General features: G+C 43.1%; 1 protein-coding gene across 4 annotated transcripts in view; it reads right to left on the reverse strand.

Annotated features, from left to right (window-relative positions):
- TRAPPC9 (trafficking protein particle complex subunit 9) overlaps positions 1-25,964 on the reverse strand; it is a 567,631-nt gene that overhangs the window by 204,557 nt on the left and 337,110 nt on the right. For all 4 annotated transcript variants that reach the window (XM_043601844.1, XM_043601846.1, XM_043601845.1 and 1 more), the window contains one exon: positions 7,114-7,256. In XM_043601844.1, coding sequence (XP_043457779.1) covers positions 7,114-7,256 — 143 coding nt within the window. The remainder of the gene's footprint in view (positions 1-7,113; positions 7,257-25,964) is intronic.

A 25,964-nucleotide genomic window follows, 5' to 3' on the forward strand; every position in this document is an offset into this window, starting at 1 on the left:
AAAAAATTGAAAAAAAAATCAAGTGTTCTCTCCAGTTGTACATATACTTTTGCAGGTGAACAACAAAATTTTGGAGATATAGTTCATATACAATGAAATACACAGACCAGAAATACACACACAGTTTGACGAGCTTTACATTTGTCTACAATCCTGTAACCCACACCTCCATCAAGATATACATTTCACCATCTCAGAAAGATGCTATTCTTTCTGGGGTGACCCCCTGTTTGGATTTGCCCAGCACTGAAGGCTCTCCCGGGGCAAAGGGGTTTCGGACCTAAAAGCTGCTAAATCCCAGGCAAACTGGGACAATTAGTAGCCTCATCCTTCCAAGTCAATTCCTGCCCTGCCCCACCTCAACCTATAGACAACCACTATTTAGACTTGTTTTCTCAGAATGAGTTTTCCTGTTCTAGAAATTGTTATAAATGAAGTCATACAGTGATTAGCATCACAGTGTCGAGTTTATTCCATGTTGTCGCATATACTGTAGTTCATTTGAGTACGTTCGTCTGCATGGATATATCACAGATTCTTCATTCATTCCCCTGCATTTGGGGTTGTTTCCAGTTTGGGGTCATTACAAAGATAGCTGTTATGAAACTTCTTACAGGCATCTTTTTGTGAATATAAATGTTTCTTTTTCTTGAGTCAAAATCCGTGAGGTCCTTGGGTAGGCAGATGTCACACTCTACACAAAGTGCCTGACCGATGTGTAAAGTGGGGGTGCCACGTTACATCCCATAAGTGATTTATAGGGTTCCAGCTGTTTCACATTCTTACTGGCATTTAGTATCGTTGGTCTTAAGTTTGGCCACACTAAAGGGTATCCAGTGGTATCTAATTGTGGTTTTAATCTGCACTTCTGTAATGATGAATGATGCTCAGCACTTTCAGGTGAGTATCTGTTTGTGGAGCCCAACGTGGGGCTTGATCCTACAACCCTGGGATCATGACCTAAGCCGAAATCAAGACCTGGACACCCAACTGACTGAGCCACCCAGGTGCCCTGTTCAAATCCTCCACCCATTTTTTAATTGTCACTAAGTGTTTATTTTTAAAGACTTCCCTATGTTTTGGATACAAGACCTCATTGCATAAATGTGTAATGCATTTTTGCTCACAGCATGCACCCTGCCTTTTCACGAGGTGAAGTTTTAAATTTTATCAACTTTTTAATTTTATAGTTAGTAGTCTTTGACCCCACCTGACGAATCTTTGCACCAAAGTTACAAAGATACTTTATAAACCTTTTCAAAGAAAAAGTAGCAAAGTTTTTTCTTTTAGGTCTAGAACCCATCTCAAATGAATTTTTGTGTATGATGGAACCTACGGGTGAAAGTTCTTCTTTTCCCCACATTCGTATCCAGTTCTTCCAGCACCATTTGTTGAAAAACCTTTTCACTCCACGTGAAGTTGTTTTCATACCTTAAAAATCATTTGATCATATATAAAAAAGCCTATCTCTAGACTATTATGGCCCATTGATCCCTTTGTCTATAACAACAGCACTGTCTTAGCTAGTCTAACGGCACACTGCCTTAAAATCATCGCCTACACCAACTTTGTGTGTGTGTGTGTGTGTGTAGATGTGTGTCTAGTCCATTGGCAATAGGCATTTTGAAATAATTTCTGTAACAACTTGTCAATTGCACTCCAAAAAAAATCTGCTTGGATTTTATTTTTTTTCCAAGTAGGCTTCACATCTGGGGTGGAGCCCAACATGGAGTTTGAATTCATGACCTTGAGACCAAGAACTGAGTTGCTATCAAGAGTCGGACGCTTAGCCGACCAAGCCACCCGGGCACCCAACCTGCTGGGATTTTGACTGGAATTGCACTGAATTTATAATCCAATTTGGGGGAACTGATATCTTAGCAATAATTGATTCTTTAAATCAACAGGCATGGTATAGCTCTCCAATTATTTAAGTGTTCTCTAATTTCCCTTAGCTGTACTTTGACATTTTCAAGGTAGAGATCATCTTTAAAAAGATTTATCCCTAAGTGTTGAATGTTTTTTACTATAATACAAATATTTTCAAAATTTCATTTGCAAATTAATTGCTACTATACGCCAGTGTATAAAACCATAGTTGATTTCTGAATATAATATGGTATCATCCTGCAATCTTGTTAACTTATTAGTTCCAATAATTTCTTTAGGGTGGTAGATCTCTTAGAATATTTACGTACATGATCATATGTATCATGCAAACACATGTGATTGCTAACTGTTCTTCATTTCCAATTTTTACAGCTTTAATTCGTTTCTCATCTCATTGCCTGCCCTGATTAGGTAGAAATGGCAGAAAAGTAATGAATACACTGGCAAGAGCAAACATACTTGTCCTGACTGGTCCTGATCTCAGAACAAGTGTTCAGTCTTTCCCAATTAAGTATTATGTTAAGCTACATAATTTTAGGGTTTTGTAGATCATCCAGATCAGACTGCACAAGTTCTCCTCCGAGCCTTGTTTATGGACAGTTTCTATCATAAGTGTTCAATTTTGTCAGAGGATTTTTTTCATCAACTGACATCTTATTTTTCTCCTTTATTTTGTTAGTAAATGCACTGATTTTTCAATGGTAAAACAACCTCGTGTTGTTGGATGAAACCTGAATTGTTCATATTGCATATCTCTTTTATATTGCTAGGGTGGATTTATTAGTATTCGGTTCTGAATTTTTAGAATTATGCATATGAGGACATGGATCACAACATTTGCTTTCTCGTAATGTTTCTCCCAATTGGCATCAGGGTGAAGATAGTGTCATAAAATGAGAACTGGAATTATTCCCTCCCTTGTCTACTTGTGGAAGAATTTTTGTAAAAGTGGTATTATTTCTCCTTAAAAGTTTGATATATTTCACAGTGAAGCCATCTGAGTGTAAAGTCTGCTTCATGGGGAGTTTTTAATTAAGAATTTAAACTAACTGATATGGGACTATCTCAAGGACTCTATTTCTTCTTGTGTCAACTTTAGTAATTTCTGTCTTTCAAAACATTTTTCATTTGTAAAATTTATCAGAATATGATTTATCATAATATACTTTTATTATTTTAATGTGTACAGAATTTATAATGATTCATTCACAGTAATTTGTGCTTTCTCTTTTTAATTCTGATCATCCTGGCTATAGTTTATTAATTTTATTAATCTTTTCCAAGAATCAACTTTTAGTTCCATTTACTCTACATATTATTTTTTCATTTTCCATTTCATTGGTAACTACTCTTCACCCTTTTTTTGAACCATTCATCTTTTCTAATATATGCATTTAGTGTCCTATAAATATCAGTTAGCTGGAATTATTTACTACAAGTATACATGTTTCCTATATTCTTCCTAATTTTCTGTCTGCTTGTCTATCAAATACTGAGATACAGGTGTTGAAATATCCAACTATAACTGGTATTTTCCGTTTCTCCCCAAGATCCTGGTTTTATTTTGAAGTTATGCTTTAAGTACATTTGCATTTATACTTTTTATGTACTCTTGATGACTCGACCTTTCTATCAATAAAATTATCCTACCCTTTTCTCCTCAAAGTCTACTTGTTTGATATTAATATACCCACACCAACTTTCTCATGATTAAGTGTTTGCATGGCATATCTTCCCCCCCATATTTGTACTTATACACTCTACATAATTGTGAGTTTCTGGTAGAAAACACGTAGTTGTCTCTAGTTTGTTTGTTTGTTTTTATGTTTTACTATAGTCTGACAACTTGTACTTTTAAATACAGTCTTTAGTCCATTTACATTTAAAATAATTCTTGGTACATTAGATTTAAGTCTACCACATTGCTATTTGACTATTAAGATTCTAGTTCTTTACTTGCCACCTCTTCCCTCCTTTTCAGATTAAGCATTTTCTAGTAACTCATTTTCTCTCTTCTGGCTTATTATCCACACTTTAAGTGGTTGCTAAAGGGTTTCCAATATGCATCTTTAACTTACTACATTTTAACTTCAAACGGTATCGTAACAGTAGCATGTAAGAACCGCCATCCTCCTCTCCTCCGTCTCCCTTCCATTTCTTTGTGCTATTTTTGGTTACATATTTTACTTCTCTATATGATATGCACAACAAAATTATATGCTCTTATTTTTTCTTTAAATAGTCAATAGTCTTTTAAAGAAATTAAGAAGCAAGGGGAAGAATCTTTTCTGTTTATTCACTTGCTATTTCTATTTCTAGGATTCAACATTCCTTAATATAGACCCATGTTTCCATTTGATATTATTTCTGCCTGATTAGCTTTTATCAGGCTGATGAAACACAAGAACGGGCTCTACCCATTTACTACCCACTGAGTGCTTTATCTAAAATATGAAATACTGGTGTTTATTTGAAGAATAAATGAGGGGCGCCTGGGTGGCGCAGTCAGTTAAGCGTCCGACTTCAGCCAGGTCACGATCTCGCGGTCAGTGAGTTTGAGCCCCGCGTCAGGCTCTGAGCTGATGGCTCAGAGCCTGGAGCCTGTTTCCGATTCTGTGTCTCCCTCTCTCTCTGCCCCTCCCCCGTTCATGCTCTGTCTCTCTCTGTCCCAAAAATAAATAAACGTTGAAAAAAAAAATTCTAAAAAAAAAAAAAAAAGAATAAATGAAACATTCAAGGTACTTGTTGAAAGGCTTATAGTCTGGTAAGTACTTTACTAGAAACACAAGGCCCACAGAAGGACCAACCAACTCTATCTAGTCACATTCAGGAAAATTTTACAAAACTGGTGACATAGTAGATCATCAATGGCCAACAAACTTTTCCCAAAAGAGTAGGTGAAAGACAGTTTAAGAAGAGTTTTAGAAATGTATGCAAAGACATGTTGCAGGAAATGGTCTTGATACACCTAGTGCTGCTGACAGAGGCAAAGTGTCTTCTCCTGGATGTGTGGAGGAAGTGGGAACAGAGCTAAAGGCAAAGGTCTGGCTCAAATTTTTAAGTCCCCTGAATATCACGATAAGGACTTTGAACTTTATCTCCCAAGTACTGGGAAAGTCTTTAATCCGTCTGCATTTACAGGATGATGCAGGAGCAAAACTGGAGGCAGGGGGACCACACAGGCAACTACTCCTAAAGTGTCGAGGAAAGGTAACCAAGACATGCAGTGGAATGCAGAGGGGGTCAGGAGATGTCTCAGAAGTTCAATCCACAGGATCTGGGGAGAATCAGACTTAGCGGGAACGGAAAGGGAGGGTTAGGAGATCAATCCCGAGAGCAAGAAAAAGACCACGTCGGCCAACAAGAAAGAGTAGAATCAGTGGGTGGGGTAATCGGGAGCCAAAGAGCACTTGAGCTAACCACTGACTTTTCCAAGTGTGTTTGCTCCTTTCCACATGGCAGCATTTTTGTCATCTTGAATTGTCATTTAGAGCTGCAGGGGCCATGACATGGAAGCCAGGTATCAAGAGGGGGGAGAAAACCCAACTCAGTGACAACCTGTGCTGCTTCCAAGAACTATTTATATGAGCAGTGGCAGCAGGCGATGCGAGGATGAGAAAGGAACACAGCAGGTACATCACGGAGCAGCCCTAATGCACAGGAAGGGCCTGAAATACTCTCACAGCATCTGGCAGCAGCCCTGGTCACAGCCTCCCCGGGGGTAAGTGCTTTGATGCTTGATACAACAAATGCAAAACAGAGGCAAGCCTTGGCAAGAAAGACTATTACTCCACGGACTGAAAAAAGTGACAGATGATGAAATGTGATGCTAAGAAGCCCAAGCTAAGCCATTAATTCTTGCGGAGCCATTCTCCAATGGCTGGGAAGAAAAATGGTCTTTCCTATAAACCAAAACCACACTTATTATTTGGGGCTGTATCACTTTAAAAGGAGTTTTTTATCAACATTAACGTGGGCAGCAACATCCCTCTCTTTCACTCTGTGGAACACGGAACCCACGGGTGGAGGGAAGGGGCTGCTGGCTGTGATGTTCTTTCCCAGTTCAAGGCTACAGAGGTGCTTGTGATCACTGCCACCGTAACTCTATCAAGAATAAACAATACTAGGGGCACTGGGGGCTCAGCTGGTTAAGCATCTGACTCGATTTCAGCTCAGGTCATCATCTCACAGTTCATGGGTTCAAGCCCCGCATTGGGCTCTACGCTGATGGCACGAAGCCAGCTTGGGATTCTCTCTCTCCTCCCCGCTCTCTGCCCTCCCCCACTTGCATTCTCTTTCAAAATAAATACACTTTAAAAAAAAGAGGAAGAAGTAATACTGTCCCACTGCATCCTACTCCAACATGTAAGGTACCACTGGACATGAAAGTAAATAGGAAGTACTCGGTGGTAATCTGCACCTGCTTCCCACAGGCTGCTGGCCGCTGGAGGAGGAATCTGAGAAGAGCAGCCCCGTTGGATGGAATACCACCCACCACTTTCAGAACCAACCACTCCCGGCTCTCTCTCAAAGTTTTCGATGCAATATTGTCATTCTCCTGCCTCAGAGCAGAGTACCTCTAGGACCTCTGGCCACTTCTGGGTTTGACATAGACATGCTGTCTGATTTCTTTCCCCCGGAGGAAGGCTAGAGGCCTGGAGGAGTAAACTGGAGAGAAAATGTCTGTGCAAGATGGGCGCCCTGGGCAGAAACAGCCCAGGGCTCTAGATGGCCGGGAACTCCATGAACGGGGAGGTGCCGAGATCCTGGACAGCCTGGCTCTGCACGCTGTTTTCCAGGGATGCCGGAAGTGACACAGGAAGAGATGTTAGACTCCAGGAGTCCCCAGGACATGTGGCTACCTGCCGAACCCCTACTAGCAGGAGAGGGAATCAGACTGAAGCCAGGACCAGCCTCAGGGCCATGAGTGGGAAATGTGTCCTGTACAATGACGGCCACAAGCAAGCATGTTGCAATGTTGATGTTATTATTCTGCCACGTTACAAGGTGTAAAGCCTGTCCACTACAATCAAAGGAAAAGGCACTTCTTATAAGGCCTGTTTTTCTGATACAGAAACCTGAGTCCCAGGGAGGCTATGCAACTTGGCACGGTGGTGTGGATTTGACTAGAGGTGGGACCAAGATGAATCCTGAGGTCGGAATTCCAAACGCAGTGCTGTCAGATTCCAGAAGAAGGCAATCATAGGGCAGAGATCCTCTTACCTGGTCGCCGGCAGAGTAGTGACTCGGGTGAAGAACACAGACGGCTCAGCCTCCACGTGCAGCCCCAGGGACAGGTTCCTGTAATACCCTTCAGCGTGGCCCGGGCCTCCAGAGTATTTGAAATTCAGGATAGCTTCCAAGGTCTAAAATGATGTAAACACGGTATGTTAGTAATCGTGAAGTTGATGGGCTTTCTTCCAGAAGGCAGGCTTCACTCAGGTAAGAGGGAAGATAACCCCAACTGGGCAACTCGGAAACTGGGCCCCTGCACCGTCTTTCCTAGGATGCCCTGTGTCTGCACCAACATCCCTCAGCCCAGATGCACAAATGGAAAAAGGCTCCAAAATTATTCTGTGGTTCCTAGAGCATTTCTGAGAGAAAAACACATTTCAATCAGCATCACTTCAACATACAGACGAGAGGGTTGGGGGAAGGTGGCACTTCTGTCCGGGAGGTAGAGCATAGCTCCCAGGTCAACAGTCAGTAAGGCTGACCAGCTACAAACTCCTGACACTTCCTTGAACCCATCAAGAGATGAGGTCACAGGGTAACCACAGAGCCAGAAGGCCAAGGAGGTACAAGGCCCTTCTGGAAGGTAAAGGGTAGGGATATCTTCTCAACAAGTACAGAGCCAGCCAGCACACAACTGGCAGGAAGCAATTAGCCCAAAGTTTAATAAATTGCTAAAGGCTGAGTAGGGGCTCTAATAATAGCAAAGACCCCCTTGGGAACCCAGACCAGAAGATAGTTCCCACCCACTGTAGGCTCCTCACCATGAACCCTCTCGGGGTATACACACACAGGACTAGGGCAGGGGGCTGCGGTGGGGGAAGCAGAGGTAGCCTCCCTCCAGAGCACAGGCATGGAGGAAGGGAGTCAGCAGCCACCAAATAAAGGTAAGAAGCCAAGACACCGGCCCTAACCCCACACTCCCCTCCCATCCCCAAGCAGACCCTTCTCTACTCTGAAGCAAAATCCTAAGCTTCTGGAGGAGGGGCGACCAATGCCAAGAGTACAGTGGCAGGGATAAATACCCATTCTAGTGGGGGGAAGGGCAGGAGGTGGTCCCCAGCCAGAATCCCGTACCAATGCTGTCAGAGCTGGAAACCCACTCGTCCACAATGCCCACCATGTACTGGTCAGAGAGGTCGCCGCGTGGACAAGGAGCAGGGATGCCAAGGGAGCCCATAACATGAGACCTAGATGCACAGTGCGGGACAAGGACAGCAGGGAGACCCCACCTGCTCCTGCCACCAGCACCAGTGGGGAAGGAACACGGTATGGAAAGCCCCCAGCCCTGGTGGTGCAGGAAGGGCTGGGGACGGAGGAAGACCACTCTGGGCAAACGCCCTGGCGCCTCAGCAGCCCCTACCCTCTGCCCTGCCCCCCAGCATATGACAACAGCAGAGGAATTTGGGAGCCTGTGGCGCACCCAAGTAACTATAGCAACAAGAAATCTCAAGCCCAGCTCAACTCCTCACTCCGGTGACTCAACCTTCTGCAGTCAAGTCCCAGCATGGGCCCCAGCCAACTACGGCCCAGCCAAAAGCAGCCTGAAGCCTGGTTCTGTACACCCCCGAGAGCAGTTTTTACGGAGTCAAAAGGCTCTAAAACAACAACAAAGAAAAACAAAGAACATATGAAAGTAACCATTCGTGGCCGACAAAACCAAAGTGTGTACTGTATGGTTCTTGACACGGAAAGCTTGCTGATCAAACCGGAAGAAGGAAACAGAAGTAGATCTTCGTGACCGTGGACGAGGCTGTGGTTTCACAGGTAGGACCCCAAAAGCACAAGCAAGGAGAGACAAAAGTCACGGGAATCCCAGGGAGGCAGACCCTCAGGATGAAGGGCCAGAACGCCCACCGCTGCAGCTAGGCCACGTAAAGAGGGGTCTGAGAAAGTACCCACAGCTGGCCCTCAGCGGACCACTGAAGACACGTGTGCAAGTCCGAGCTCTCCGCTGGGCCAGAGAAACCAGAGCGGCGCCGGCCATCCCATCCGGGACCTCAGCGCCATGTGCCCAAGGGGGGGACACACGTGTCCTCTCCCCTGGTAAGAGCGCCACCAAGCCACGCTTCCGACAGGAAGAAGGAGCTGCCTGCCTTCCTCTCTCTGTTCAGGAGTCCTGTTTCGATAAACCCTCCTGGCCAGACACTGTGTTCAGCCTTTAGTTATCGCTTTTGTTGACCTATTTCTTGTCTCCAGCGGAGAGGCGACCGCAGCGCAGACTTGGAAAATAAACAACCTGCATGGGCAAGTGGTCACAGAAAGGGCATCGGGAGGGGGACAAGAACTTGGCCGTGAGAAGGCCAGGCGAAAAAAAACTCCAGAAGTGGCCCAGCTGCACGGTACGGGGGAGGGGCGCGGGCCGGTTAAGCTCAGTCTGACGCACCGGCTCCACCAGGTCTCGGGCTCTTGCCCACCATTCCCAGCCCATTTCTCCACTGTGACGCAGGGACAACAACGAATGCCTATCTCAGACTCCAGCGAAGATTCAAGGAGAAAACGAGGTAGCAGAACCAACAGATGCTCATTAAACAAACGCCTTTCTCCCTCTGCAACCCCACCATTGGACACCCTGAGGCAACACGGCTTAAAGTGGGAAGAAATGGGAAATGGATTTCAGCCCTGTTTCTTTTTCTTTTTTCCGCCCCCATTTTGTATCATGGTAAGATATACGTAATAAAATTTACCATTTTAATCACTTTTAAATGTAAGTTCTGTGGCATTAGGTACATTCACATGGCTGTACAACCATCACCACCGTCCATCCATATCCAGAACGTCTTCATTTTCCCAAACTAAAACTCTATCGTTAAACACTAAGTCCCTGCTCCCCTCCCGCAGCCCTGGACAACCACCATTCTCTTTCTGTCTCTGTGAATTTGATGACTCTTGAAACCTCACTTAAAAAGATCACAGTTTCTGTCCTGTTGTGACTGTTTATTTTACTCAGGTGAATGTCTTCAAGGGTCATACATGTTGTAGCATGTGTCACAACTTTTCTTTCTTTTAGAGAGAGAGCACATGTGAGCAGAAAGAGGAAGGAGGAAAGAATTAGAGGGAGGGGGAAGGGCTGGGGAGGGGAGGAGAGAGAGAGAGAGAGAGAGAATGAATCCCAAGCAGGCTCCTCATTCAGAGTGGAGCCCAACATGGGACTCAATCCCATGACCTTGGGATCATGACCTGAGATGAAATCAAGAGTAGGACATTGAACCTACTGAGCCATCCAGGCGCCCCAGAACTTTCTTTTGAAAGCTGGATAACATTGCATTGCGTATATAGGCCACATTTTCTTTTATCCATTTGTCTGTTGATGGACACCTGGGTTTCTTCCACCTTTCTCGGCTATTGTGAGTAGTAACACTGCCATGAACATGGGTGTACAAACACCCGTTCTGAGACAGAGCTTTCAACACTTTGGGGAATTCATTTATTTCTATATATTGAATTGTTTTAGGACTCAACATACCATTTTCCACAGCTGCCACCAACACAAGGGTCCTAAATCCTCCATAGCCTTGTCAACATCTGCTATTTCCTATTTGGTGGATTTGTTGGTTTTATAACAGCCCTCCTAACGGGGGTGAAGTGGTATCTCTTTTTGGTTTTGATTTGCATTTTCCTAACAGCTAGTGACACTGAGCATCTTTCCATGTGATCACCGGCCATTTATGATTATCTTTGGAGACAGATCTGTCCAAGTCTGTCGCGACATTTTAAAAACTCACTTCCTACCCCTCTTTAAGGTGTCCTTCACACGTATGGGCTTATAGGTTCCTTTCAACTTTTGCACTACCAGGAATACTTTCACTGATGTTCTCCACCTGCATAAATGTTCCTCATCCTTCATGGCCCAGATAAAGCCACGCCTTATCCAAGACGACTTCTACACTTCCTCACTTCAAAAAAGGCTCAACAAAAGACAAAATCTTTTTTAATACCCAAAGATCCTATTTTGGATTCACCAAAATCGCAAATCTTTTTCCCACAGTATAAAGCACTGCCCTATCATCTCACAAAAGGATTGCTGGTTTCTTGTGAATGTTTCTCACACTTTTTGAAAAATCCCTAGTCACCAGCAAGTAGCAAGACCCCCCACATAGACACATCCCAATAAGCCTTTCTCTAACAACCTTCTGAATACAACAGATTCCATTTGCTCAGTCTATTCTTTCATTCATCTTTTTTTCCCTCCTGGGTACTTTTGGTGTCAGGCTCTATGCTCCCAGTAGAATAAGGGTTGACCCCTGATCTCAGAGAATGCAGTACACGGTGAGTGAACAAGTATCTCAATAAATAACTAATAAACGAAGCCAACCCATCAACCAACATCTACATGGCAGTCTTCCCACACTGCAGGCATGGTGGTCAGGGAAACAAACATTCTGAAAAACAGCCTTGAAATGCCCAAACCTGTGAGGTAACACAAGTGTCACATGGTCTTTGTTTTTTTAAGGCAAACTTAAGAGTTACTTTCAGGATGTGATGTAGTAGAAATCGCCTAGGAATGGAGCAAAAAATACACAGGATAGGTAACAGCATAACAAAGAAGGAAGAGTCTGTGGTTTTGTTTTTCTGGAAGTGGCTGAGTCTTTCCTCTGTTAAGAAGCAAGGAAAAGATGTAATTACAGGGAAAATAATTTATAAAAGTCAAGCAAATTAATTATTTTGTGAAATTATTGTTCCTGCCTTTCTTCCTTCATTTCAAAAAAAAAAAGCCTCCTCAGCCCTATAAAATTACAATATTTTAGTCAAAAGAAAGTGGGTTGGTAAGGCAAAAGACACAAGATGCTCAAACTTTTTTTTCAATCAAAATGTAATGAGAAGCAATGTGCTATTCTGTCCTGAGACTTCCCCTTCTCAGAACATGGTGCAGTTCTTACTTGGAAAAGGACTATTAGAGAAATCAGTAGTGGGCAAGGAACTAAAGGAAAGAAACTTCTAGGCATACAACTTATTATTTGAGCTAAAATAAAAGGTCTTCCAAAGGCTACCTTTTATTGAGCAGCTACTAGGTACCAAACACTATGATAAGTGATCTATATAGATTGACTCTAACATTCTTAAGAGTCCTACAAAGAAAGTCCTATTTTCAAAAACAAGGTTCATAGCAGTCAGAAGACTGCACCAAGCCACACACCCAGGAAGACAGCACATCCAGGATTTAAATGCAGAGCTACATGGCTGCATAGCCCTCTCTCTTGCCATTTTTGCAAACTATTCAGAAGAGCATTCATCCATCCACGTACTCATTTGCTGACCGTGAACACATGTCTACTGTGTAAGGGACACTGGGAGAAGACACGAGGCCACCTACAGGGATTCAAGTCTAGTTAAATACACAAGCCCAGAGATATCTTAAGATAAACCATGGCATGTTCTAGACAAATATCCCAGGATATATGGAGATACAGAATACTATTACAGCTGGAAGGCCAGGAGTTGGATAAGAAGGAACAACATCACAGCGAGAGGGGCATAATCAGCCAATTATTAAATTGAAATGGATAAATAGAGAAAACTAAATTAAACTAAAATCTAGTTCTTGAAAACATCATTAAATGTGATATTCCCCTAAGTCAGGCCTATGAAAAAAGAGAAGAAACTACTTACCAATATCAAAAAGGAAATGAATGTCAGCATAGACCCTACACACGTTAAAAGAATAATAAAATAGTGCAAACAACTTAGTGCCAATAGATTCAACTTAAATAAAATAAACACATTACCAAACGGAACCAAGAAAAACTAGAAAACCTAAGGGCCCCATGTTAACTGATGACACTGGATTCACAGCTGAAAACAGCTCTCCTAAGAGAAGCCAAGCTCAGAGGATTGCCCCACTGAATTCTATCAACACTTCAGGTTAGAGACAATACAGTTTTATACAAACACCTTCAGAAAATAGAGGAGATGGCCCCATTCTTTTTAAGAGGCCAGTCTTACCCAAATACTAAAATAAGGGTTTACATGGACAGAAAAACTACAGACCTATGTTCCCTCATAAACTTAGATGTAAAAATCCTAACAAGGATACCATAGTTTTGAATGACACATTGGACCGAATGGACTTAACAGATATATTCAGAAAATTTCATCCTAACACAACAGAATACACATTCTTCTCAAGTGCACCTGGAACATTCTCCAGAACAGATCACATCCTGGGTCACAAATCAGCCTCAACAAGTACAGTAAGATGGAGATTATACCATGCTTATTTTCGGACCACAACACCATGTAACTTGAAATCAACCGCAAGGAAAAATTCGGAAAGACCATAAATGCTTGGAGATTAAAGAACATCCTACTAAAGAATGAATACATTAACCAAGAAATTAAAGAAGAAATTAAAAAGTACATGGAAGCCAATAAAAATGAAAACACAACAGGCCAAAACCTCTGGGATGCAGCAAAGGTGGTCATAAGAGGGGAGTATATAGCAATCCAGGCCTTCCTAAAGAAGGAAGAAAGGTCTCAAAAACACAACCTAACCTTACACCTCAAGGAGCCGGAAAAAGAATAGCAAAGCTCAAAACCAGCAGAAGAAGGGAAATAATAAAGATTAGAGCAGAAATCAATGATATCAAAATGAAAAAAAAATAGAACAAATCAATGAAACTAGGAGCTGGTTCTTTGAATGAGTTAACCGAATTGATAAAGCCCCAGCCAGACTTATCAAAAAGAAAAAGGAAAGGACCCAAATAAACAAACTCACAAATGAAAGAGGAGAGATCACAACCAATACCACAGAAATACAAACAATAATAAGGAAACATTATGAGCAATTAGATGCCAACAAATTGGGCAATCTGGAAGAAATGGACAAATTTCCAGAAACATATAAACTTCCAAAGCTGAAACAAGAAGAAATAGCAAATGTGAACAGACTTATAACTAGTGAAGAAATTGAATGAGTTATCAAAAATCTCCCAACAAACAAGGGCCAGGTGGCTTTCCAGGGGAATTCTACCAAACATTTAAAGAAGAGTTAACACCTATTCTTTTGAAGCTGTTCCAAAAAAAAAAAGGACATGGAAGGAAAACTTCCAAACTCATTCTACAAGGCCAGCATTACCTTGATTCCAAAACCAGACAAAGACCCCACTAAAAAGGAGAACTATAAACCAATTTCCCTGATGAACATGGATGCAAAAAACCTCAACGAGATACTAGCAAACCAGATCCTACAATACATTAAAAGAATTACTCACCGCGATCAAGTGGGAATTATTCTTGAGATGCAGGACTGGCTCAATACCCACAAATCAATGGGATAAAATAAAGGATATTAAAAAATAAAAGACAAGAACCACATCATTCTCTCAATAGACCCAGGGAAAGCATTTGACAAAATACAGCATCCTTTCTTGATAAAAACCCTCAAGAATACAGGGATAGAAGGGATATACTCAAGATCATAAAATCCATATACAAAAGACCCACTGCTAATCCTCAATGGGGAAAATCTGAGCACTTTCCCGCTAAGGTCAGGAACATGACAGGGATGTCCACTCTCAGCAATGTCATTCAACATAGTGTGGGAAGCTCCAGCCTCAGCAATCAGACAATAAAGTGAAATAAAAGGGATCTACACTGGCAAGGAGGCAGTAAAACTTTCACTCTTTGCAGATGACATGATACTCTACATGGAAAACCCAAAAAACTCCACCAATAAACTACTAAAACTGATCCATGAATTCAGCAAAGTCACAGGATATAAAATCCATGTACAGAAATTGGCTACATTTCTATATACCAATAATGAAGCAGCAGAAACAGAAATCAAGGAATTGATCTCATTTACAATTGCATCAAAAGCCATAAAATACCTTGAAATACACCTAACCAAAGAGGTGAAAGATCTATACACTGAAAACTATAGAAAGCTTATGAAAGAAACTGAAGAAGACACAAAGAAATGGAAAAAACACTCCACGCTCATGAATCAGAATAACAAATATTGTTCAAATGTCGACACTACCCAGAGCAATCTACACATTAACTGCAATTCCTATCAAAATAATACCAACATTCTTCACAGAACTAGAACAAACAATTTTAAAATTTGTATGGAACCACAAAAGAGCCCAAATAGCTAATGTAATGTTGAAAAAGAAAACCAAAGCTGGAGACATCACAATCCTGGACTTCAAGCTGTATTACAAAGCTGTAACCATCAAGGCAGTATGGTACTAGCACAAAAACAGACACTCAGATCAATGGAACAGAATAGAGAACCCAGAAATGGACCCACAAACGTATGGCTAACTGATCTTTGACAAAGCAGGAAAGAATAGCCAATGGAATAAAGACAGTCTCCTCAGCAAGTGGTGCTGGGAAAACTGGACAGCAACATGCAGAAGAATGAGCCTGGACCACTTTCTTACACCAGACACAAAAATACCCCCAAAATGGATGAAAGACTAAACATAAGACAGAAGCCATCAAAATCCTAGAAGAGAAAATAGGCAACAACGTCCTGGGCCTCGGCTGCAGCAACTTCTTACTTGACGTGTTCCTGGAGGCAAGGGAAACAAAAGCAAAAATGAACTACTGGGACCTCATCAAGATAAAAAGCTTCCCCACAGCAAAGGAAACAATCAGCAAAACTAAAAGGCAACTGATGGAATGGGAGAAGATATTTGCAAATGACATTTCAGATAAAGGGTTCGTATCCAAAATCTACAAAGAACTTATCAAACTCAACACCCAAAAAAAACAAATAACCCAGTAAAGAAATGGGCAGAAGACATGAATAGATACTTTTCCAAAGAAGACATCCAGATGGCTAACAGACACATGAAAAAATGCCCAACATCACTCATCATCAGGGAAATACAAATCAAACCACAATGAGGTATCACCTCACAGGGGCCAGAATGGCTAAAATTAACAAGTCAGGGAACAATAGATGTTGGCGAGGATGAGGAGACACGGGAACCCTTTTACACGGCTGGAGGGAATGGAAACTGGTGCAGCCACTCTGAAAAACAGTATGGAGGTTCCTCGAAAAATTGAAAACAGAACTACCCTACAACCGAGAAATTGCACTATTAGGTATTTATCCAAAGAATACAAAAATGCTGATTCAAAGGGGTACACACACCCCAGTGTTTATAGCATAGCCAAAGTATGGAAAGAGCCCAAATGGAGTGATGAATGCATGAAGATGTGGTGGGTGGGTGGGTGTGTGTGTGTGTGTGTGTGTGTGTGTGTGTGTGTGTGGGTGGTGGAATACTACTTGGCCATCAAAAAGAATGAAATCTTGCCATCAGCAACAACATGGATGGAACTAGAATGCATTATGCTAAGCGAAATAAGTCAGAGAAAGACAAATACAACATGATTTCAGTCATATGTGGAATTTACAAAACAAAACATATGAACCTAGGGGAAGGGAAGCAAAACTAAGATAAAAACAGAGGAAGACAAATCATAAGAGACTCTTAAATACAGAGAACAAACTGAGGGTTGCTGGCAGGGTGTTGGGTGGGGGGGATAGGCTCAATGAGTGATGGGCATTAAAAAGAACACTTGTGGGGATGAGCACTGGGGGTTATATGTAAGTGATGAATCACTAAATTCTATTCCTGAAATCATTACACTCCGTATTAACTAACATGGATTTAAATTTTTAAAAAAGATGTGAAAATCCTACATTCAGTAGCACATAAGATGGAAAATACATCATGACCAAATAAGTTTATCTCATCAATGCAAGGTTGGTAGTATCAGAAAATTGGTTAATGTCATCACAACATTAAGAGACTATTTTACCAGACAAAAAGGAAAAGCCACATGATCATTTCAGTAACATCAGAAAACACAGTTGACAAAATTCAAAACCCACTTATGATTTTGTTTTAAAAATCTCCACAAACTAGGCATAGAAAGGAATGCCCTCAATCTATAAAACACACTCATGAAAAAAAAATTTTGCAGTTTTAAAACCACAGCTCATGGTCAACTAAGTGTTCTGTACAAATTTGAACCTGGACTCAGGCAAGGACATAGCTGTCATTACTCCAATCAACATTGTTATTGAGACCCTAGTAAGTCCAATAAGGTAAGAAAAAGAAATTAAAGACATACACGTTGGAAAGGACAAAGTAAAACTGTCTGCTCACAGACAGCACAATCATATAAAAACAAAATCCTAAGGAATCTACCAGAACTCTCAGAAATTGCTCGTAGTAATATACAATAGTACCATCACTTCAGAAAACAACTAGTCAAAATTCCTTCCAAACATAAAGAATTAACATACTGTTCAACAACAAAACTCCTACCAAGAAAAACAAAAACACATATCCACACAAAGACATATATGTAAATATCTATGGAAATTCTATTCATAATCTTCCCAAACTGGAAACAACCTCAATGTCCGGGAAGAGGCGGGTAACTAGATTAATCATAGTATGTCCATAAAATGAAATACTACTCAGCAACTGAATGGAACAAATTACTGATACACACAAATGGAAGAACCTCAAAAACATTATTCTGAGTGAAAAAGGAGAAGGCTATACTATATGCTTGCCTGTATATGAGATGCTGGAAAAAAGTTGGTCTTTAGTGCCCAAAAAAACCCGTCAGTAGTTGCCTGGGGCTAGGGACAAGAGAGGATTGATTGTAACGGGATCAGGAAAACTTTGGGGGGTAATGAGAATATTGTACATTATGGCGGCAGTGGCGGTGGCAAGGGATACACTTTTGTCAAAACTCATCAAACTGTACAGTTAACGTGGCTGAATTTTATAGAAAGCAATTCACACTCAAAGTTGACTTCACAAATTGATCCTGACCATTAATAGGCACACAATCATTTGCCAACATTACACCAGAAGATTCCAAGTAACAGTGTGGGCCACACCGATGTGGGACTGCTCACGTCTAAGGACAAAGGATTCCAGGATTTCCAGGATTTCCAGGATCCAGGATCCAGGAGTCAGGATTTCCAGGTTCTACAGCAAAAATCATCAAGTGAAGTTATGATTTACTACAATTAAAACTTCACATAATCTCGGTAAAGTCATGTCCCTTCTCCAGGTCCCCATATCCTCATCTGTAAAATCAGGGTTGTGCCAGACATTACCCAAGGTTCTTACCAGTTTCTCAGTGAACTGTTATTATTCATTCTGTATTACCAATCTCATGTTTCATGATTCTAATCTAACTAAGGCTCTTGCCAGATAGACACCCTCACCTTTATACGGTATCCTAATTTATAAGATATAGATCTCTAATTTTTGAAGACCCTAATTGGACCTGTCACCACAGATTTCCTTCTGCTCTCTTTCTGTGATAGGACATAAGATTAATAGCTGTGATATGATCCACTTAAGAAGTCAAACATTCAGGACCAGAGGTCCCAGCTGGGGTTCATTCCCAAGAGACCAGCCCTATGGTTTACGTAAGGTCAGAGAAACATACAAACGAAAGCCATACCATTACTTTCCAGTTAATTAGCACTTTCAGCCAGTCTTTCTTCGGTGTTAATTATGCCTTAAAGATGCCAAGTGACTACAAATTAAATGGTGCATCCACAATAATGTAGAACTGGGTTTAAGCAATGCCAGCCATCCAAATGGCTCCTACTCCAGAAGCACAACAGTCCCTCAGTGGCTGAGAAGGCTTGGGACACTAGGGCAGCATGGAGGCAGGTGTGCCTGGGACTGTTGTTAAAAGGCCAAGTCGATCGGATTTTGGTACCAAGAAAAGGAGCCATTTTCACATCTTTATTTGAGAAGTATATGTTCTCATCATTTGAGGTTTTTAAAAACAAATTATTATTTTTTTTAAATTGACCTATTAGTCTTCCAGATTTAAAGGTTTTATATATTAAGGGAATTACTCCTTGCCTGTGATAGAAATTGCAAACATTTTTCACAGCTGGACGCTGTCTTTGGTGCTGTTTATTTGCCTTGCAGAAATGGTTACTATTCTTCTAGTTAATGCATCAATTTTTTATGTCCCTTACACCTTTATTTTTTATGGTTCCCGAATCATGGTTGGAAACACCCTCCACGCTCCCAGGTCATAAAATTTTTTTTCCCTACTGCTTTAATCTTTTAAACTTTTAACTTCAATATTATCTCAAAATGACAAGAAAGTTCAAAGTACGAAAAACCTCCCCATGACCTAATTCAAAAATGGTTCACATTTTATCCCATTGTTGTATAATTCTCTGTCACTCTTTCATACTTATATATAGATAAATACGCTAAGGAGAATGTCTGCAAGGTTTCTCCTCTGTTTAGTTCCTCGTTTTTCCCCAGTAATCAATAAGTAATTTGTGTGCAGATGCTTTGAGGATTGGTCAATACTGTATTCCTCATTAAATTTTCACCCACTACTGTACCATCCACTCACAGTCTTCTAACATCATCATTTCACATTTATTAGATGCCAATCTACTTACACGACCTTTTCCTTCCCTGTTTATTTGGTTAATATGCACACAGATTAATGGCTCCTTGTTTTATTCGATGGGTTATAATCTGTTACCACCATTACTCATGCTGATGCGCAGATGGTCCCAGATTTGGCATCTGTTCAGGCTGGCTGCTGTGTCCTTTGACACGCCCTCATCAATCTTTAAGCAATTCCTTACTTTACGGAACAACAGGATGTTCCAGGGTCATCTTCTGTGTTCTCTGCCCTAGAAATCAACCATTTCTTTGAAGAAGGCTGAGGGTCTTTTTTGTGGGGAATGTTAACAAGAAATAGGTGCTCACTGTGCTCATTGCTACTAAGATGCTCCGGCTGGAGGGCTTTTGCCACGAACAAACCTCAAGTGTGAGCTTATGCCTGTGCTTATATGCGTGTGTTTATGTATACCGATACCTATTTCCGTATCTAGTTTTATACAGTCACTTGCATATATATGGACAACAATATAGAAATACACCACAAACTGGGAGTTCGTAAGTGAAAACTCAGGTTCCAGACTCCCACCCTAAGATTCACTCAAATTTCCCCTTTCCACATCTGTAACAACCTTCTTTAATTGGGAGAAATGAGGTCCCATCATCCTCAATATGCTTATTACTCAATTGCTCACACATAAAATACATAGAAAGTAGTATCATAATTGCTAATACACACTATTACAAAAAACAAATCTACTAACTGGAGTTTGATATTTGTTAGGCTTTCCTTTTTGGTGTGAGGTAAGCTTACATACAGTAAAGGCATTCAACCAAGTATACAATTCATTAAGCTTTGATACACACATGCCCCATGTAACTATTACCTAATAAAGATACACAACACGTCCACCAACCAAGGACGCTCCCTTGTGCCCCTCTAATCCAAGACAGATACACTCTCCTGGGCAACCACTTTTCTGAACATTTTTATCACAGATTTGCCCTCGCCTGAATTTCACATATAGAGCATCATACAGTATGTTCTCTTTCATAACTGGCTTCCTTTGTGCAACATGTTTTCAAGATTCATCCATTATGGTGTGTACACAGATATATATCATGGCAGCTACAGATGTATAGTTACTTTTTCACTGCTCAGTAGTATTCCACTGTATAAATCTACCACAATCTGTTTATCCATTCTCCAACTCACAGGCATTGGAGTTGCTCCCAATTTGAAGAAAATAAAAATCGAGCTACTAAAAAATTCTCAAGCAAGTTTTTTTCTTTTTTCTTTTTTCTTTTTTTTGTGAAAGTATGTTTTTATCTCTCAGAGATATATACTTAGGAGTGAACTTGTTGGGTCATTACAGCAGGTGTGTATTTCATTTTAAGAAGACGGCAGTTTTCCAAATTAGGTTTGCGATTTTATACTCCCACTAACATAAGAGAGTTCCAGTGGCTCCACATCCTTGCCAACATTAGGTGTTGTCGGTTTTTCTGAATAACCATTATTCTGGCACATGTGTTATCTCCCTGTGGTATGAATTCATGTTTCCAACTGGCTAGGTCTTCTTCATGTCTGGGTTGACAACAGTGCAAATGAAGAACATCTCCAGTGAGTAACCAACAAACAAACACAGGATGTGAGTGCATGGACACCACGTGACCCTGGCTCATGCAAACTGCTAGGTGAGCAGACTACAAAATAAATTAAAAAAAAAAAAAAAGAATAAAACAGAAGACACAGCAACTGATTCAAGAGAGGCAGTCATCTGCATTTACAAGCACCCAGCATCAGGCATGACAATGGCCTTGGGTAGGGTCAAGCAGAAACACTAAGAAAGGCAAGAGGGAGTTGCACAAAGCCATCTTGGTAGGAAACAATCTACTCTGTCAGATCCACGTCCCCAGTTTCCACCTTCAGAGCCAGGAACAGGCACCCTCCTCCTTGGAGGCATGCAGTATCCTGCACCGCATCCACAGGACACAACTCAGTGCTTCAGAATGGGCCAGCTCCCACCCCGACCATGGGGCCACAGAGACAGGACTCAGAACATGTCAACATTAGACTCTGGCACCTGGTACTCATGGAAAGCTGAGTATATCACATGGAAGGGGAAAAAGAGCCTAAATCCACACCTTAGAATCGTGGCCCTAAATCAAATGCACTGTGCCATCTCCTCCAACGTTACATCTGTGACAAGTCGGTCTTTGATCTCATTAGCCCTGGCATCATCCCTCACACTGCAGCACGTTCATTACGTCCCTAATAGTATTCCAGCCTTAGAGAGAGGGATCACGGTCCCCCACACTTCCAGTGCATGCTGCCACTCTAATAGGCACGGGGCCATGTGGTCTGTTAACCAAGGCTGGAAACGTGGAGTTCATTTACTCAAATGGTTGGGATGCAATTTTGGCTTTACTCAAGAGAGGCACAAGAATCAGAAAGGCTTAATTCACAGAGAAGGAAGGATACTTTTTTGTTAATGAGGCTTAAGTAGCCAGATTCTTATCTGGGGGAACTGTAAGTAAGCCAGATAAACAGTGGGAGGATTTCCCAGCACATTAAGTGCTTCCCTGAGTGAGGTTTAAAAAAAAAAAATACACAATTATTACACACTTTTTTAAACAGAATGATTTAATGTTCTCTATAGCTAAATAGTTACAAATGCCAGCTATATATAAATCCAAAACTTATGTTCCGGTCATTAAACCATAGAGTGCACCTGACTTCTCCTTCCCTAATTTTTACTTCCATGTTTTGACAGAAGACTTGACATAAAGATGTCTGTCTGTGCACATGGAAGGTCCCCAGTAGAAGCTCTCTAATCCACTCTGCCCAGCAGAAAGTGGCACCTTTTGCTATCATAGCAGCCAAATCCCTAGGACCTGATGATGCTCAGAGCACATGGAATGGGATGGGTTAGACATCTGCTCTACCCAGGGATTCTCTCAACTCTGGAAAAGTGGGCACAGTGTCCAATGATCTCGGCGTTGACCTTTCCATTGATCTCTTTGTTTAACAATTGCATGGTCTGCCCATTCCAATAAGATTCCACCCATCCCAACTCTGAAAGGTCCGTCCAGGCTGCAAATAGAATTTGTGACCCAAGGATAACCCTGTATCCATCTTCCAGGAGCAGGAACCCACCCACACAAACACCAATAGGAGTGATGTTAATACTAACATGTTGTGGCGCCTACAGCTGTCTTGGAAACTGCCAGACTCACCCGAAAAGTAGAACCAGAGGAGCTAGCACCTCTTCTCTCCCGTCCTGAGAACGAGTCACAAGAAGCATGAAAACTCCCTCAAGATTATCAGCAGTGCCTGATCCTCCACCAACTGCCTCCCACCCAAGCCCCCCTAGCCAAGATGATCCATGACAATTATGACACGGTCGAGACATTCATGACCTCAATGTGTACCAACATTGCTTCCCAGAAGACCGAGTGACCCCTTTGACAAAAGCCCACTTGGTGGCCGTGCTCGGAACGTCATGCCTGATGCATCCCTGACACTACCAAGGCCAGTGATCAAGTGGCAAGGTCAGCCCTGAGCTGAACGGGTGCACACTGGCAAGGCCTTCTTTGCCCCCATACCAAACGTGTGTCAGGTATATGACCTACTGTCCAGAGGCAGCCAAGTCTGATGGCGTCAAGAAGGTGGGGGTGTAGGCACTGAAGGGCCCCTTGGAAGGTATCCCAGCTACCAGGGGGCCCATGACTGCTGAACCCGTGATGAAGGTGCCCACTCAAAGTTAGGAACCTTGGATGCTACAAGCTGTATTACCCTCAACAGAGAGCTTGTCAAGCCAATTTCCAGGTAGGAATTTAGCTACAACTGCATGGTGGACCCCAAAGTCCGTATGATCTCCACGGATGACCACTGAAGCAGCAGAAGAAAATGAGGCCTCAGCCACAGGGATTCCCTGAGCCATCTCCATTCCCAACATACTTGCCATCTCCCAGGCAGCTTCCATCCCCAGGTGCCTGAGAAAGGGACCCTAGGATCAATCCAACGGATGCACGGTGCCCAGCAGGAAAACAAAATAAACATGTATATACAGTGAAGTGCGCCAAACCACTGGAGTCCTGTGAAACGATGCGGTCTCAGCACAGGTGTTCAAACAGCGAGCAGCCGTAGAGGCCACACTGCAGGGCAAAGATGACCCCAGTGACCTCTTAAGTTCTCCCTCCTGACAGCATGAATTCAGTGATTTTAGCTACCAAGAGTTAGAATTAAAAGGGGACCTTAGAAATAATAAAGTCAAGGGGCACCTGGGTGGCTCAGTCAGTTAAGCGTCTGACTTCAGCTCAGGTCACGATCTCATGTTTCGTGGGTTCGAGCCCCACATCGGGCTCTGCGCTGACAGCTCAGAGACTGGAGCCTGCTTCGGATTCTGTGTGTCCCTCTCTCTCTGCCCCTCCCCTGCGTGCGATCTCTCCCCCTCTCAAAAATAAAAAAATAAAACATGAAATGAAAGAAAGAATCAAGTCAGCAACCTTGTTTTTCACCTGGGAAACCCAAGATCCAGAAAGGAACAACTGACCTGGCCAAGGCTAAGGCTTCCTATCACACCAACCCCCTATGGAGAGGATCCTAAACCTTTTCTAAAGGCGGTCACATGCCGAGAGGACCCCAAGACAGCATTGAGATCTATTCCAGCTTGTCAGTGAAGCAAAACAGAGAAAACACCTGAGAACAAGCTATACTGGAAGGAGGGGCTATAAACTGAAGTAGGCATTCTTTATCCATCAGGAAGGAAGGTTATCAACAAACCATTACTGGGTAAACACAGAACACGTACTGGATGAGGTCACCGCGCCCACACTAGATGCCACGGGCACGGCAACGGCACCACGGAGATTCAGGAAACAGCCACTGCTCTTGGGAGCCAAGTGGGGGGGGGGGGGGGAGGAACGCAGCATCAAGCCTTCCATTTGCTTCTGAACGTACTTCCACTTTCCCCAAAGGACGAAGGCGGAGAGCACGGCTGCTCACTGCACTGTGCTTTCAACTTCGTGCTTAAAATGTTTCAAAACACAACACTGAAGAAAGTACGGATACATCAAGGACTCTAGAGCCTGGACTTTAGGAAAAACTAAAAACTTGTCGACAATGCAGCTACTCTGCAGAGCACGCATGTGCTCCAGGGATGGTACCAGGTGCCCCCTGGAACAGATTCCCAGTCCCCCCAGGGCCTCAGCATGGCTTCAAGGACTCGCCACAAGGTCCTGGGGGGGGGGGGGGGGGGCTCAGCTGGACTCTGACCCCCAGGCCTGTGCTCTGTCTCCTGCGATGTCACCTCCTCCAGCGCTCAGACCCGGCTGAGAGCAGGTGGTCAGTGGGGAAAGGGCCTTCCACCGAAGCCAGATGAGGCTGCTCAGGCCTCACGGCTGGGACTGCGGCAAAGCCTCCCACCAGACTGGACTTGCTCTCCCTGGAGCTGGGCTGCTCCTGGTCTCCCTCGTCTCTGCTGCTCTGCTCGGGGTTTGGCAGCCCTTCCGGCCGGTGGCCTTTGCTTCTTTCCCACTCCAGAAAACTTTTCCTTCAACAGAAAACACTACCTTTCTGCCTGCTTGGCCAGCAATGGCACTTCTGGACCCTTCAAGTCAGTGGCCCTGGTGAGCACCTACCTCTCTCAGGACCTCAGTCCTTTGTCCCCACAGTGAATCAATTTACCAACTGCTTTAGGGAATATCTCTTGGCTCAGCTGGCACAAAAGGCCACCACCTAGAACCCGTATTCTGTCTCTTGAGCGGATGTCCGTCATCCCCACGACGGGGTGAAAGCTGGGCACAGAAACAAAACAAGGCGCTCCCGCAAGTGGTAGTGGCAGCTAACTCCAGGAGTGGGGGTTCCTTCTTCTAGTGTATAAGCTAGAGATCCTCCAGAATATCTCATCCTATTGGCCAACAGGAAACCGCCTTTGAATGACCATCTACCACAAAACACTGATTCAGTTTTGTTTGTTCATCATGTGGTTTAAGCCCCACCATCTTTCAAAGAAGAGCTCGGCCACATTTCACAGTGACGAAGAGGAGGCCAAAGGGGGGCCAGGACGCACGTCCTCGGCCACACCTCTGCAGAGAACCCTCATTTCCTACTCTCGCGTTCCCACATGAAGGACTTGGCCACGAGAACCGCTCACCCTGTCGATGCCCAAGCTCACACAGAAAACAGCATGGTACAACCCATGGGGGGGGGGGGTGGCGGGTAAACAGACCAGGGGCACCTCAAGCAGACACAACAAGCCTGCAGCCCCGCGCCCCGAGGCCCAAGGCATCGGCCCGGCGGCCCACCAGCACCCCCCTACCGGCACGTGTGCCGACGAGAGCTCTGCCCAAGAGCCTGCATCAGGACCACCTACAGAGCCGGCTCCAACAGGCTGCTGAGCCCCACACCAGTTTTCTGATTTGTGGGTCAGGTAGGGTCTGAAGCTGCAGGTCTGGAGACCACGCACT

Source organism: Prionailurus bengalensis, chromosome F2 (genome assembly GCF_016509475.1).
Source record: "Prionailurus bengalensis isolate Pbe53 chromosome F2, Fcat_Pben_1.1_paternal_pri, whole genome shotgun sequence".
Taxonomy (NCBI): Eukaryota; Metazoa; Chordata; class Mammalia; order Carnivora; family Felidae; genus Prionailurus; species Prionailurus bengalensis.